The sequence below is a fragment of the Castanea sativa genome, chromosome 6, assembly GCF_040712315.1.
Source record: "Castanea sativa cultivar Marrone di Chiusa Pesio chromosome 6, ASM4071231v1".
Classification (NCBI taxonomy): Eukaryota; Viridiplantae; Streptophyta; class Magnoliopsida; order Fagales; family Fagaceae; genus Castanea; species Castanea sativa.
Window position 1 is genome coordinate 52,077,819 of NC_134018.1, and position 17,575 is coordinate 52,095,393.

Consider the following 17,575-nt stretch of genomic DNA (forward strand, 5'->3'; position numbering starts at 1 on the left):
TGTGCTCAACTGTTTTCCTTCCTTCAAGCTAATGAAAATGAACCCAATATTACATTAAGACAGATATCACAATGAAAAAGTAATGGGAAGTAAATCATGGAATTCATGTGCTCACATTAACTTTTTCATAGATTTACAATTTGGCTTCAACTCATCTGTAGGAGGAGTTGGTTGCCACGGGGTCTTCAAATCAAGAAGGAACTCTAAGAGGGTCGAGAGATCATATACTTTCAATTTCTTCTGGCGGCTTCTAAGTTTCTTCTTCTGGCAAAACATAAATAGATATTTAACATAATAAAGATTATGAATATTACTCAAAAATAAGTTTTACAAGTGGCATCAAACATTTGCCACAACATATTAGTTCAAAAAGTTTAAACAAAACAAAAGAAAGGCATCACCTTAGATTCAAATATCAAATAAAGGTATACATTTTTTTTCTTCATATATTGGTAAATAGAGGTATACAATTTTAATACATAATTGTAACAATCAATCTGGTACTTGTGGAACACAATAGAGCCCTAACATTATCCTTAAAACAATAAAAGTTCTCTTTAAAGCTTAGACATTCCTTGTTTTGGAGATTTGAATTTAGAACCATGTCCCTATGCAAAGTCCTTAGGATGGACAACAATCTCGAGAAGAATGGAATGAGAAACTACTGAGGTTTACTAAGATTTATGGACCCCAATGGGTCTTTTTTAATTAAAAAAGAATCATGAGAATTTGGTCAAATTAACAATTTATCATATCTGAAATCCCCTGGACATAATTTTGCTACAATACAGTTTGCACTCCAAAAATCTTTGATCCAAGATCATATTAACTTATCTTTTTGACATTTAAGAGATGAAGGTTCAAGATTCTGCTCCATTGTCCACCTTTCAAATTTCTCACTTAATTTTAGCTAGGTTAAAAAGGGAAGGATTGACTGCTCTATGGAAGACCCTACATGAGCCTGACCATAGTAGCATCTATCTACCGAGGAACCAATGCTTTAAGGGCCTAAACAATAAAGGGGTTGTAGACACATCCTCATAAAGGTCAAAGCCTGACCTCAACTCATGGGGTTGAAGTAAGTGGGTATCCTGCTTGAACCTACATCACTCCCTCAAACTCAAAACGTTGATCCCAATCAAACCACATTCCGTAAACCTTTGTCACTAACCCAAATTAAGTAGTGAATAAACTACTCAATTTTGTATCTTGCATCCTAGAGGTTGATTGAAGGTACTCACCTTTAAACAATTCTATCATTCTTTAATTTTTTTTCTGTTCTCTATTTTATTGTTTTTATACTCTATGAGAACCTTTTTTCCCATTCAAACGGAGATCCTCTTCCCCCACTAAAATTTCCAAATCATGAAGAACCATGACTCTTTTAAGAATAATGCTTGTGTTACATAAAGTGGTATAACTTGTGCCACAACTCGCCTACGTGGTAAGTTGTGAGTGGTAGAGAGGTGACCCCTGGACCCACCCTCACCTCTTAAATTTAAGTTCTTACAAACAAACATGTATGTTAGCTGCTTGTTGACTTCCACAACATGAGAAAGGAACAGAAAATGTTGATTCTCAACTCAAGCTTGGTCATGATTAGATGGGCTAGGCTGGATTTGAAAAAAAAAATTAACACTAATGCTATATATGCCCTTCTTCTAGTTCGTTAGTTTCTGTCCATAGAAGAAGAACCTAATCAAAAATATATGGATGTAGTTTTCCTTATGCATATATATATATGACTTCCTCAATTATTTTAAAGGTCTTTATCATACCTACTGAAATTGCTTAACAGTTAATAATATATATAATGGACTAATCAAACAATAATGACTGAATAACTAACATGTATATGACATACTATATGTGACATAAGGATGGGTCTGGGTTTGCATCCAATGCCTTGCGCACTCAACGTGAACTATTGAAACATACCATGTATGCAAAGATTGACACATGGCATGCATGTCCATCTCACAATTGTCAATAAATAAATAAAACCCCACTTAACGTAAAGCCAAATCCACTTTGCTAGCTAGAGAGCCTCGCATGCAATTGAGATGCTTTTGTCTAGCATGTATAAAAAGTTTTTGATAGATAGTCCTTCCTAGCTACCTCATTCTTCCATTTGTAAAATAGTTGTTAAAATAGTTGTTAGAAAACCCTTGACTTTATCAATATGTAGTAGTTATTACCTCGGGTTTGGGCTGTCTTTAATTAAACCGATTAGATAAAATATGATCATTATGTCAAATTACCCTTTACCTTAAGAGTTAACACAAGATATCAACCAAATTTTTGGTTACTGTAAACAAAAAGATTTATAGCTAACTGAATCTCAAGAAAAACGCAAAAGACCCAAAAACACTTTTTAAATAAGAAGCAAGCATTAAAAAACCTTAAAATATAGACATTTTGATACACACAATTCCCAAAATAAAATTGCATGTATATACACCAAAAAAAAAATTTGCATGTATAAACTAGAGGAATGGTAAGGTACATATGGGAAAGTGTGAATCTCTAGCTTTCCTCTTGGGATCAGTGGCAGAGAAGACGGTATACACAAGCACAAAGGTCCCTATGACCTTGGCGCCCAATCCAACGCCAGTGCTGTAACCAGCTCAGAGAGAGTTGGCCCCACCACCATAATTATTTACATAACAGGCACTCTGAAAGACCTTGACGAGCCCAACACCACATATGGCTCCCAAGCACTGAGCCACCATGTACAACAAGGCCCGAATCAGCGTCACCTTACGAGCCAAGAAGAGCCCGAAGGTCACTGCTGGATTAATGTGGCCCCCTACATTCACAACTACTTTTTCTTTTTCTTTTTTGGGGGGGGAGGGTGGGGTGTGGGGAGAGGGAGAAAGAAAAGAAAATATTATTAAAAAAAATCCAGGAAAATACACAATGCATAAAAAACTTCAATCTCATATGAAGAACAATTGCTTTTTCTTACATGTTTGGGCCCATGACAATCACCATATTTGATGCTTCTGAGAGAAAGATGTTGTTGGGCTGCAAAACAAGAAATGTTCAGTCCAACTCCTGATGCAATAATTTTTTTATTTTTTTTTATTTGACGTTGAAAATGAAAAAGGATTATAAGTTCCTACATCAGAAAGAATCTGATACAAGCAATCAAATCAATAAAAATAGAAAATTACCATATGGCATCCTCCCGTATGGCATCTAAAAGTGCTGCATGCCATAAATTACCATAAATAACTTTATATCCACAAAACATGACAACAATGGAAACACATAGGAATAATACCAAGGGCAGAAAGAGTTTTAAAAGAAAGGTATATAAGTGTAGGGATGACAAGCCCAGTAGTGTATATTGAGCCGTGGGTCATGTCTGAGGATGCCTACTAGTCCGAAGATAGGTAAACGTCATCATAGAAGTCCACGTTAGTGAATGAAGAAATGGGTCTAGTCATGAGGGTTCAACGAGGTCCGAGGACAAATGACACCTCAACTTGTCAGAGCAGAGGTCAGAAGGGCGGGCCTGCCATTAAGAGTAGCGTTCTAAGCCGTTCTACTGGTAAGGATAATCATCAGGAAGGGATAAGGCAATAGGAAAGTAAGAAATATCTAAGAGAAAGCTACTGTCATTGCATTGAATGCTTTGTAGCTAACCCTTTGGCCGCATTAATGTGGAGGTGATACTTGAACAGTGATATTCAACCTTACAACTATCTCTAAAAGTTTCAAGAAGGTGCTGATGGGATATGAATAAGGGCTAGCCATCTGATCAACACGTGGATGGCTGAGATGGAGCAAAAGAAGGGTAATATAAAGAAGGAAAATCCCATTGTAAGGGGTATCTGAGAATTGATAGAAAAATACTGTAACAACAAGAACTAAACTTGTAATCAAATTCAAAAGAAATATATTCAAGACCTAATCTCCTCGGATTGTGCCGAGGACGATTTTCTTTGGATAAAACCAGTTTATTTTTGTTTTCTTGTCATTTGGACCCACTATGATTGTTATCTATCTCATAAGAGCTTAGTTTTCTAACCCACTCTCTACAACTTCAATGTACTGGGCTCTTTGGGTCTAAATTCTTTTACCTTTTAGGCTTAGGAACCAAACAGTGTCCTTACAATTGGCACCGTCTGTGGAAAATTACTTAAGCCTTATGTGAGAGTAACCTTCACCCATGGTAGGTTCGGGGCCTAACCGAGAAGAGTCAGTCGATTCCCAACGTCAAGATCAATTTCTCAATCTTGAGCAAAGGAGGGACCGTGAGATTAGTATGCACGCCACACAAACTAGTAGAAGCTAGTCTCGAGGTGGGAGTCACATCTCTCATGAAGAAAACACTAGAAGCATGCAACAGGAAATTGATCATTTGCGAAGGAAGTTACGCCGCGAGTGACGTAGAGGAAGTCCTTCAAGTTCTGACCATTCTTCTAATGACGATGGTGATAACAACTATCGGCCTAGATCAAGGACTCCCCCAAGTGAGTCCTTTTCATGTGATAAGGAACGACGTGATAGGCGGAGGGGGAAGAGTCCGTCTTACAGGGGTCTGGGCAATGATGCTATGAGTAGAGCTTTGAATCAGATTTTTAAGTCACATTTTTCCCGTAGGATTAAGGGAGGGAAGCTTCCTTAGCGGTTTACTCAACCAACGTTCACCATGTATAATTGTGGAGCATGTAAGCCACTTCAACTAGAGGATGGTTGTTCACTTGAAGAATGAAACTTTGATGTGCAAGGTGTTCCCATCCAGTTTAGGGCGCGTGGCGATGAGGTGGTTCAATGGTCTAGAGAAAGGTTCTATTGCCTCTTTTAAGGAGCTAACAAGAGCATTCGGTTCTCATTTTGTAACCTGTAGTAGAGTTCCTTGGCCTCTAGACTGCCTGTTGTCTATGACCATGCGAGAGGGGGAAACCCTAAAGATGTACTCTGACAGATACTGGGAGATGTTTAATGAAATAGATGGAAACTTTGACAATGTGGCTATAAGGACATTCAAGGTCGGCCTACCTGTTGAGCACAGTTTGAGGAAATCTTTGACTGGGAAACCTATTAAAAGTGTTCGTCAACTCATAGGCCGCATTGACAAGTATAAGCGGGTGGAGGAGGACCAACAACTAGGGAAAGGCAAGGTTAAGGTGGTCCCTCTAGATAGAAGGGATTTCAGATCGGACAAATACAACAATAATCGTCCTTAAAGGGATTTTGCTGGGCAATCTGGAACAGCTGTTGCTCAAGTGGTTAACACAGTATTCCGAAAGCTAGTGCATCAAATCCTGGAAAAATTAAGAATGAGTCATACTTTCAATGGCCAAATAAAATGGGAGGGGATCCCACAAAGCACAACTAAAGCCTTCATTTTTAATACCACCAGGAGCGAGGGCATACCATAGAAGATTGTAGGACTTTATGGAATCACTTGGAGTAGTTGGTCCAAAGTGGAAAGTTAAAGCAATTTTTGTATAACCCCAATGGGTTAGGAGGCCAAACAGGGTCAGGATCCTAAAGAGATGCTTTTTTAAGGCCACCTCTAGGCATAATTAGCGTTATTGTTGCCGCTCCGAGAAGGATTGGTTCTCACCCCTCTAGAGTAATGTCCATAGCTTGGCCACTCGCAGAGGACTCATCCCTTGAGCCGAAGAGGAGTAAGATGGAGGTACGACCAGCATTGAGTTTTTTTTATGAAGATAAGGTTGGAATCGTGCAGCCACACGACGATGCCTTGGTGGTCACCCTTAGGATAGGGAGCTATGATGTGAAAAGGGTGTTGGTGGATCAGAGTAGCGATGCAGAAATCATGTACCCTAATTTGTATAAGGGGCTAAAGTTGAAATCTAAGGATTTGACATGTTATGATTCACCTTTGGTAGATTTTGATGGGAAGTTATTATTCTAATGGGCCAGATTAGATTACCAGTGCAGTCAGAGGTGGTTGAGGTGGACTTCATTGTTGTGGATGCTTACTCCTCTTATACCACCATTGTGGCAAGACCCTAGCTTCATGCCATGGGCCGTTTCTTCCACTCTACATTTAAAGGTGAAGTACCCGTCTGGGGGACCAGGTTGAGGAATTGGTTGAAAGCCAATCTATGGCTAGGTAGTGCTTGGTAGCTGCAATTAGGCATCAGACTGAGATGGAGTCCTCAGCCCTTCCTAAGCAGGGCTTATAGCAATCAAGGATGCCGATTTTATCTATGAATGTGGTGTTAGAAGGGGCAAAGTGTGAGGAATTAGAGAAGGTGGTTATAGGTGATGATAAGGAGAAGTTTTTCTAAGTCGAAGCTCAATTACCCCTTCAAGAGAAGGAAGAGCCGATAATGTTTCTTAAGGAGAATATTGATATGTTTGAATGGAGTGCTTATAAAGCTCCTAGGGTGGATCCAAACTTCATTTGCCATAATTTAAATGTTAACCAGGCTGTCATCCCCAAAAAACAACCACATCGGCGCTCATCTAAAGAGCATTCTGACGTTGACAATGAGGAGGTGATCAAGCTTACGCAGGTTGGGGCTATCAAGGAGGTGTTTTACCCTGAATAGTTAATCAATACGGTGGTGGTGAAGAAGAAAAATGGGAAGTGGCGAGTATGTGCAGATTTCATAGATTTGAATAAAGCTTGCCCTAAGGACCCCTTCCCCATGCCTCAAATAGATTAGTTAGTGGATGCAACTATAGGCCATCCTTGGATGAGTTTTTTAGATGCCTTTCAAGGATACCATAAGATACCATTAGCCTTGGATGATTAGGAGAAGACATCTTTCGTTACACCTACTGGAAATTACCACTACAAGGTGATGTCTTTTGGTTTGAAGAATGCAGGGTCCACTTATCAGAGGATGATGACCAGGATGTTTGAGCCACAATTAGGAAAATATATTGAAGTTTATATAGATGATATGGTGGTGAAGAGTAGGGTGGAGTCTGAGCACGTTGGTGACCTGGGAGATATCTTTGACATATTGAGGAAACACAAGTTGTACCTTAATGCTTCCAAGTGCTCTTTGGGGTATATGGCCACTTATCGTGGAATTGAAGTCAACCCTGACCAGATTAAGGCAATTAATAGTTTGCAGCCACCTCGAAATCCTAAAGAAGTCTAGAGATTAACAGGAATGACTGCCTCCTTGAACCAATTTATCTCTCGATCAGTTGACAGGTGCAAACCTTTCTTCTAGTTGTTGAATAAGTGGAAAGGGTTTGAATGGACCGAGGAGTGTGTTCTAGCCTTCCAGCAACTGAAGGAATATCTATCTCAACCATCCATTATGTCCAAGCCTAAAGTGGATGAGGTTTTGTTTGCTTATATTGCTTCAGCTTCCCATGCGGTGAGCTTGGTTCTAATACGAGTTGACAGTGGTGTGCATAGGCTAGTTTATTATGTGAGGAAGTTGTTGCATGAAGCATATGTTTGTTATTTACCACTGGAGAGGGTCATCTTGGCAGTGGTACATGCTACACGTAAACTCCCCCACTACTTCCAAGCTCATATGGTGGTGGTGTTGACTTAACTTCCTCTTCAATCCCTACTTTGGAGAGCTGATTATATAGGAAGGATTGCAAAATGGGGTACTATTCTAGGGGCTTTCGATATCAAGTATATGCCTCACACCTCTATTAAGGGCCAAGTCCTTGAAGATTTGGTGGCCGAGTCTACTAAACCTCCTTTAGAAGAGGAGGGAGAAAAGCAGAACATGGATGAAAAATCAATTGGAATGGTTTCCTTACAAGGATCTCTATCCTAGAGGTTGTACGTTGATGGTGTTGCTAATCATAGAGGATCCGGGGTGGGGCTAGTTGTGGTATTTCCTAAAGGGATCGTTATTGAGAAATCCTTGAGGTTGGGTCTCTCGGCCACGAATAACGAGGTTGAGTATGAAGCTTTGTTGGTGGGAATGACTATGGTTCAAAAAATAGGAGGAAGAACAGTGGAAGTGTTTTCAAATTCAAGGCTGGTTGTTGGACAAGTGGTGGGAAAATTGGAAGCTAGAGATTTGATGATGCAAGAGTATTTAAGTCAAGTCAGACATTTGCAATCAGGATTCAAGTCTTTAACCTTACAGCATATCCCTAGAAGCAGGAATACTTATGTTGACTCTCTTGCCACCCTTGCAACCTTCTCGGCGCAAAGTTGACCTCGGGTTATCCTGGTTGAGGATTCGTGCAAGCCTACCGAGATAAGAAGGGAGAGGGCGCAGATTCATCAAGTTAGAGTGGGACCTAGTTGGATGGATCATATAATTTTGTTCCTTAAGAATGATATCTTGCCCGAGGAGAAAGGGGAGGCTGATAAAGTGCGAAGAAAAGTTCCTCATTTTTGGTTGTTTGAGGACCAAAAATTATACAAGTGCTTTTTTTCTGGGTCATATTTGCTATGTGTCCATCTTGAGACAATAGAGCCCCTCCTAGAAGAATTACATGAAGGGATTTGTGGAAGTCATACGAGGGGTAGATCATTGTCTCACAAGGCCCTCATTCAAGGATATTGGTAGCCAAGTATTCAAAAGGGAGCAAAAGAGTATGCGAAGAAGTGTGATCAATGCCAGAGGTTTGCCTTAAATATTCATCAACTAGGGAGCATTCTTAATCCTCTATCTAGTCCCTGACCATTTACTTAATGGGGCTTAAACATTGTGGGGCCTTTCCCTAAAGCAGCAGGAAACAGGAAATGACTTTTGGTTGGCACTGATTACTTCACCAAGTGGATTAAAGCTAAGCCACTGGCAAATATCAAGGATATGGATGCTAAGAGATTTGTGTGGAAGAATATTGTCACTTGATTTGGGATTCCTCATACCCCTACTTCAAACAATGGACTTCAGTTTGACAACAAGGCTTTCAAAAGTTACTGTAGTGAATTGGGTATCAAGAATAGGTATTCAACTCCAGCTTATCTATAAGGGAATGGACAGGCAAAGACTGTCAATAAAGCCATAGTAAATGGACTAAAAAAGAGGTTAGACATGTTCTTTGGACATATCGGACTACCTCTCATAGGTCAACAGGGGAAACTCCATTTTCATTGACTTATGGAGCCGAGGCTATAATTCCTCTAGAGACTAGATTCCCGACGCTGAGGATAAGCTTGTTCACTCTAGACAGCAATGATGGGTTATTAGAGAGGAGCTTGGATTTGATTGAAGAGCAAAGAGAAAATGACATGGTTCAGTTGGCGTATTATCAGTAGAAGCTGAAGCAGGGGTACGACTCAAATGTGAGATTAAGACCATTAGCTCCTGGAGACTTGGTATTACGAAAGGTTTTGGGTACTGCAAAGAACCTAGCATGGGGAAAGTTAGGGCCCAATTGAGAATGACCATACCGTATCATCTCGGTGACTGGTATAAGTGCATATTTCCTAGAAGATCTAGATGAAAATGTTGTACCACACCCCTGGAATGTAAATAACCTGCGAAGGTATTATTATTAATGAAAGGAATTTCTACCATGTTTTTACTTATGACATTATTTATTACGTTGATTATCTGCTTTAAGTATTAAACAGAACCTTGGTCATGCCTGGCTCCTCAAACCACATACCTTGGGTAAATTAATACTTCTTATTATTTGCTTAAGTATTAAACGGAACCTTGGTCATGTCTAGCTCCTCGGACCACATATCTTGGGTAAATTAATACTTCGTACTATTTGCTTAAGTATTAAACAAAACCTTGGTCATGTCTAGCTCCTCAGACCATATACCTTGGGTAAATTAATATTCCTTATTGTTTGCTTAAATATTAAACAGAACATTGATTATGTTTGGCTCCTCAGACCACATACATTGGATAAATTAATACTTCTTACTATTTTCTTAAGTATTAAACAGAACATTGGTTATACTTGGTTCCTCAGACCACATACCTTGGGTAAATTAATACTCATCATGTTTAAGTATCAAATCAAATCTTGGTTGTGTCTGGCTCATCGGACCACATACCTTGGGTAAATTGATATTCCTTATTATTTGCTTAAATATTAAACAGAACTTTGGTTATGCCTGGCTCCTTGGACCACATACCTTGGGTAAATTAATACTCATCATTTGTTTAAGTATCAAACAAAACTTTGGTCATGTCTAGATCCTCGGACCACATACTTTGGGTAAATTGATACTCCTTATTGTTTGCTTAAGTATTGAATAGAACCTTGGTCATGCCTGGTTCCTTGAACCACATACCTTGGGTAAATTAATACTGCTTACTATTTGCTTAAGTATTAAACAGAATATTGGTTATACCTGGCTCCTCGAACCACATACCTTGGGTAAATTAATACTCATCATTTGTTTAAGTATCAAACAGAACGTTGGTCATGTTTGGCTCCTCGAATCACATACCTTGGGTAAATTGATATTCTTTATTGTTTGCTTAAGTGATAAACACAACCATACTCACAATTAATTCTTTGGATCATATGCTGTGGGTAAATTAATTTCTATCACTGTGGAGACATTCTGTTAAATGGATGAGCAGGGGAAACTGTAAGCAGGTGCATGGTCTACCATTGTCCAAGGTTAAAAGGAAAGTGATAGGCCAAGAATGTATTGACCCATTGTAATGAATTAATTGATTTATTAGCCAAGTTTATTAATTAATCAAATTTACATGCAATATACGTAGCAGCATAAAAAAATCACCAACTAAAATAAAATGCTGTAGAAAATAAAGTTGAAAAAGTGATTTGTTTTTAAATAGGGAAAACCTCCAAGGCAAAAATCCCACCGGGTGATTTTAAGGTTACCATTCACGAGATTTCACTATTACCACAACCAGCAGTTACAAGTAAAGGAATCTCAGTACTTTATACCAACCTACAGTTGAACCCTTACCCCAATACACAATTGGACTTGTTCTGAAGTGACAATTTCTCCTTTTAATGCACAGCTCCCAGTACGTGACTAACCAATAGATGCGAGGATTCCAATACGCAACTTAATCACCAACTTGAGAAGGATGTTGGCTGCAAAGTTCTTCAGTTCATCACACGATGAAAATCACGAATCTCCTTATTTACAAACCCAACGGTGTACAAACACAGCAAATTCTTCAAGAGAAAGATGAACTAGGGCATATGTCTTCGGTTCATAATATGCTTGTGAAGAACTTTTGCATTGATGTGCATCAGCTGTGACGGCCCTTAAAACAATCCTTATATATGTTTAGGGTTGTGAGAAAAGAAAGCCCAAACATCTATTCACGAATTGAATGAAAATCAAAACTGAATATCTGTTTTTCACAAATCTTGATAGACACCCTATCTGTCTAGCAACTGTCGAGTTTCGGGCTAAAATAGCTTTTTAAACCTCGATAGATCTTAGCTGTCGAGATTTAAAATCCAGCACTTCATCACTTGATTCTTGGATAGACTTTCATGGTTTTAACACTTGAACTTGAAACCTTATTTCTTGAAGCATTAAACACATCCTAGATCTACCCAATTACAAGTCAAGTGTGTTTTGTCAAAGGATTAGCCAATACATGATGATATATGTTCCTAACGTGAATCACATATGTCCTAATAATCTCTCCCTTTAGCAATCTGTGACAAAACCACAACAAACAAATGAACATATGAGAGAAGTTATAAATCACTCAACTCATACTCACTTGTTGCATACAATAAAATCTATCCTAACACAAACTCCTGAAAAACTTTGCAATAAGAGAGTTCATAGTAAGGAAGATTTTGACAAATTGTATTTTTGAAACACTTTAAACAAGAGTTGTCAAGGCATATTAGTGTGAAATAGATATAAAAAATTACATACAAATATATAAGAAGTATGTGCATAAAGAGAGAAAAGAAACAACACATGAAGAGATAGGTGAAAGAACTATAATAACAACCTCATCATATATATATATATATATATATATATATATATATATCAATAAAAAATACAAGGTTTGCTATCACAAAGTAAGAACAATGTATCTAAAAAGTAAAGAAAAGAAAAGATACAAAAAGTCCTCACTACATCCCTCAAAGTATATACACTCCCCCTAACAAAAATCTCCTATGTACTAACTCTCCTCCTAAATACATAACTACTCTCATATCCAAAACTACTCCCCCTTTTTGTCACGAATGACAAAGGGCAAGTAACTTAAGCAGTCATCTCATCATCCCTGGAGGAGCTAGCACCATCATCCTTATCACCACCGTCATTAGAGCCACCATCGTCATCCTCATCCTTAGAAAAACCAGTGATCTAATAACTTGCTGCATATGAGAACATAGTATCAAAAAGTTACTAGTGTTTTGACACAAAAAGGTCTAGAAAGCCTAATGTAAAATCAATTTAAAGATACACATTAATATTATCATGGAGTTCAATTATTATTAATATTAGCTAATTCTAATAACACTCGATTCCCCAAAAATAAAATGTCTTGACAAAAAATAAGTGCAGGCTTCTTGATTTCAATCTTTAAGAACTTTTATATATGATTTGGCATATAAAGATAAAGGAAAGGGTCAACTCATAAAGCTCATGATACAAAATCCAAACAAGTGTAGCATGTGTGGGACCTACCAACAAGTGAATTTTTTTGGGAATAATCGGTTTTAGCCATCCAGTATACCTCTCTTGCTAAGATTTGGGGGACAGGAAGTATATTTTTAAGTACTTGCTAATTGTACTTTAGAGGATAGGAATAAAAATAACAAAAATAATAATAATAATAGTTGGGTGGTGATAATGCTTCAAAGCCCATTTAGAATGTGTATGTCCAAGGTAACTGAGTCAATCCCCACCAATATTTTGGTTTATGTTCCTCATCATAACAAGGTTTTCAGACCCGGGCCGGACCGGAAGGTTGGACCATGAAAATCGTAAACCGGATGGAAATCTGATTTTTTAAGCATAGAGAACCGGACATATGTGGCAATTCCGTGAACCCCTAAAACTGGGGTTGGACCGCACGGTCCAACCCCTTAGGAATTTTTTTTTCTTAATAAAAACAACTTAACATAATTTTATTCTACTTAATTAAATTATCCATCTCTTACAAGGAATAAAACAAAATTATAATTAAAATCCTTCAAAGATATTCAACTTTACTTCAAAAATTAATTATAAATTTTAATATTTTCATGGTTATTATTTTATTTTATTAACTTTCTTATTTAATTATTAAATAGATGCTTGAAAATTATTAAATTTCCCTCACATATATAGATACAGGAACGGACCCAGGTGGGGGCCTAAAGGGGCCCGGGCCCCCCCGGGCCAAAAAAAAAATTTAACAGCTTAAATTTTTCAAAAAAAAAAAAAAAAGAATTGGGCCCCCCTTAGTTTTTTGCTCAACCCCCCCCCCCCCGGTTCAGGCCCCGTCCCAAAATTCACGAGTTCCAAGCCCAACCGTCCAACCCAGAGGCAAGAGCCCATGCCATGACCCATGTAAATCCAAAAAAAAGAAAACTCAGAAGTAAACCTAACGCCTAATGGAGAAAGTGAAAGCCAAAGGAAAAAAAAAAAAAAGGAAACAGAACAGAGAGATAGTGAGGCTAAGGCGAGAGTGCGAGACAGAGAGATAAAGAGGCGCGACGATGACGAGACAAAGAGATAGTGAGTGAGCCACTGAGCCCAGATGCCGACGCGACGGCATGACACCATCATCATCAGTCATCACGCTTCACGCCGACGCGAGACACTGCCGCAGTACCCACCCACGCCGACACCGGCGTGCCATCATCATGTGAGCCCTCCTCAGCTGTCATCGCCGCCGGTTGCTTGAGGCTTGAGCCTTCACACTTCACAAGTTCACAGGTACTTAATCTATGATCCTTTCCTTCAAGAATCAAAACCTAATAAAATTTTTGTGATTTGTAAATCAACTGTTTTAACAATCTGTGCTTGACTGCTTGTGGAGTGTTTGTGTTTTTACTGATGATAAGACTAAGAGTGATGAACTAATTACTGATGTTGGTGATTGTGAACTGAATCTGTGTTGCGGCCTGTGGTTTTTTTTTTTTTGTGTGGGCTTTTTGGCTTTGTGACTCTTTGTCACTCTGTGTTTGTGATTCTCTCTCTCTATATCTAGTATTATATATAGATAAGAGAGATAGAGAGAGAGAAGAGTTTGTAGAGAATAGAGATTACTCAGATAAAGATTAGAGAATATTTGTTTCATTGTTTGACTGTTTGTTTGTTTGTGGCACAACTACCGGTCAACAAAGCACAAACTTTGTGCTTTGTTGACTGGTAGTTGGGTATAATAGGGACAAGTCACAGGAAAAAAATAAAAAAAACAAAAAAAAAAGTTAAGAAAAGTTTTTGTTAGTGGTGCTGGGTAGAATAAATAAAGAGTGTCGGTAGTGCTATAGTGGGATTGGGTTAATGGGTCAATGTTAGAAAAATGGAGAAAACACAAAGACAAAGATAAATAAAGGTAGACCAAAGACAAAAAGAAAAAAACAAATTATATAATATAAAAAATTGTTACACAAATTTAAGAAAATTGTCACACAAATTTAATATATATGATTCTTATTTTATTTGTAGATCATAAAAAAATCAATTACAATGCTTGATTTTTTCAAAAGAAAAGATTCAAGTTCTTCTGAAGTCAACGTGGGATTGCCAACAACTAATGTTGCTATTCCAACTCTAGAAAATGTGGATGTTCCAATTCTAGAAAATATTTATTCCCCAATTTTGGAAAATGTCAATGTTCCAATCTCTCAAACACAATTTCAAAAAGTTGATCTTGATTCTTTGGATTATGATTCTTTGGAATACGATCCCAGAACACGCAAACAAATATAAGAATATCATATTAATCAACGTGATGAAATTCGACGGGTTTACATTACAAAAGGTCCGCACCAACCTCCTCTAAAGAAAAAAAAAGTGAAAAGCACAATCATAGCTTTCAAGCTTCTTGGTTTGAATATAATAAATCATGGCTTGAATATTCTCCTACGACAGATGCAACTTATTGTCTACCCTGCTTTGTCTTTTATAGTCCAAATGGGGTTGTGAGACAAAATACATTCACTGTTGGTGGATTTAGAAATTGGAGAAAAGTTAGGGGTAAAGATTGTTATCTTCAAGGTCATATAGGAAAAGATCCTAATTTAGCTTAGTTAATGAGCAAATGTGTAAGGATTTGATGAACCAATCGCAGCATTTACAAAGGGTAGTTAATCATTTCACTACTGAACGAATCGCAAATAATTGGTTGCAACTGAAGGCCTCAATTTTATTGTTTGATATCTTGCCTTTCAAGCTATAGCTTTTAGAGATCGAGATGAAAGTTTTAGTTCATTGAATCGTGGGAACTTTTTTGAATCATTGGGTATTGTGACTTTTTTGGAATGAGGAGGTTGCTGAAATAATAGAAAAAGCTTCCAAAAATGCAACCTATGCATCACCTAGGATTCAAAAGGAAATTCTACATGTTTTCCCAGCCAAAGTGAAGAAGGCCACTCGGGAAGAAATTGGTGATGCAAATATTTGCATAATAGTTGATGAAGCTCATGATGAGTCCATGAAAAAGCAAATGGCTTTGATTTTTAGATATGTTGATGCAGAAGGCTTTGTGAAAGAACGTTTTTTTGGGCTTATTCATGTTGTTGACACTGCGGCTTTGACTCTAAAGAAGGGGATATATTCTTTGTTATCTCAACATTGCTTAGATATACAAAATATTCAAGGGCAAGGATATGATGGAGCAAGCAACATGTGAGGTATATGGAATGGATTACAAGCTTTGATTTTGAATGATTGCCTATATGCTTACTACATTCATTGTTTTGCACATCACTTACAATTGGCATTAGTAAAAGCATCAAAACAAGTTGTCCCCATTAGTGGTTTTTTTTTACATTGCTTTTTCTGATCAAAATTGTTAATACTTCATGCAAGCTTAATGAGAAATTAAAAGTTGCCAATGCTAATGAAATAACACGTTTGATTGATCTTGAAGAGCTTGAGATTAGAAGTGGACTTAATCAAATTGGAATTTTACAACGACCTATAGAAACACGTTAGAGTTCACATTTTAGATCAGTTTCTAGCTTATTAAGGATATTTACTCCAACGCTTAAAGTTTTATTAAATATAATTGATGATGCAATTCTTGGAGAACATCGGGCAGAAGTAGAGTTAGCTTATGAGAGTTTAACTTCATTTGAATTTGTCTTCATCTTGCATCTTGAGAAAGAAACTATGTAGATTACTGATAAACTTTGTCAAGCTTTGCAAAGCCAATCTCAAGACATTTTAAATGCCATGCATTTAGTTTTATCTACTAAAGCACTTATCAAAAAATTTAGAGATGATGGATGGGATGACTTACTCACCACTTTGATATCATTTTGTGAGAAGCATTTCATTGGTGTTCCAGATATGAATGTTCGTTATGTTGCAAGGTGAGGTTGAGCTCGTAATAAAAAAGATAATGTTACAATTGAGCATCATTATCGAGTAAGTATTTTTTATGCTGCAATAGATTCTCAACTATAAGAACTAAATCATCGGTTTAATGAAGATGCAATGGAGTTACTTAGGCTTAGCTTAGCTTTAGAACCTCGAGAGGCATTCAAATCTTTCAAAAGTAGTGATCTTTGTTTGTTGGTAAAGAATTTCTATCCACAAGATTTCACAGATTATGAAAAACAAGTGTTAAAGAATGAGCTTTATCATTTTGAGCATAATTTAGTCCAAGATCCAGAGTTCAAAAAATTGAAAAGTTTATCTAAGTTGTGTCAATGGTTAGTGAGAATTAGAAATTTAGAACACTACAAAATTGTTTATAGAATGGTGAGACTTGTGCTTACTCTTCCAGTTTCTACTGCTACTACAGAGCGAGCATTTTCAGTTATGAAAGTTGTCAAAACTAACTTTCGAAGCAAAATGAAAAATGATTTTTTGACGGACTCTTTGATGTTATACATTGAAAAGGATATAACTTCGACATTTAGTTTAGATTCAATCATAAATAATTTTGAAGATTTGAAAGAGCGTCGAGTTCCCTTTTCATAAATGATTATATTAAGAAACAATAGTGTTTCATGTATTTTGTTTTTGTTGATAGATGATTGTATCTTAATATATTAAAGAAACAATAATTTTTGGATATTTGTCTTGGTTGATAGTTTATTAATACTACAAGGATGCGTATTTGGAAAAAAAAAAAAATTCGCTTATCTTTGACCCCCCCGACTTGAAATCCTAGGTCCGTCCCTATATAGATATATTAGTCAATTTTTCTAGTTTTATAAATTAAATATCTATATTTAGGCTTTAATTAATTATTAAATTAATTATGACACCATCACGGTTTGACTCCGGTTCGACCTCAAAAACCTTGAACCTCTCTTTTTTACGGTTCAATGAACGGTCCGGGTCTGAAAACCTTGCATAAAAAGACACCTTGAAACTTGTTCCTCACGCAAAGCCCTTACTCACCATGTCACAAATACATGTCCAAAACTCACACCCTCCACCTCTCTATATATATATTAAACCACAATCCCACATCTTTTACACCACCTCCATAATCCATCTTATATTTTGAGAAAACCCATTGATCATCTTTTCTCACACTCAAACCAAAAGAACTCAACC

At 37.3% G+C, this 17,575-nt stretch overlaps 1 protein-coding gene across 1 annotated transcript; it reads left to right on the top strand.

Moving 5' to 3' along the window:
* Nucleotides 1-4,700: 4,700 nt before the first annotated feature.
* LOC142640163 (uncharacterized) lies at nt 4,701-5,198 on the top strand. Its single transcript, XM_075814253.1, has one exon. The coding sequence runs from the start codon at nt 4,701-4,703 to the stop codon at nt 5,196-5,198; it is 498 nt and encodes a 165-aa protein (XP_075670368.1).
* The last annotated feature ends 12,377 nt before the right edge of the window (nt 5,199-17,575 follow it).

Excerpts from the sequence above, each read along its gene's own strand:
- LOC142640163 (XM_075814253.1), top strand. The coding sequence starts at position 4,701 with ATGGTTGTTCACTTGAAGAATGAAACTTTGATGTGCAAGGTGTTCCCA.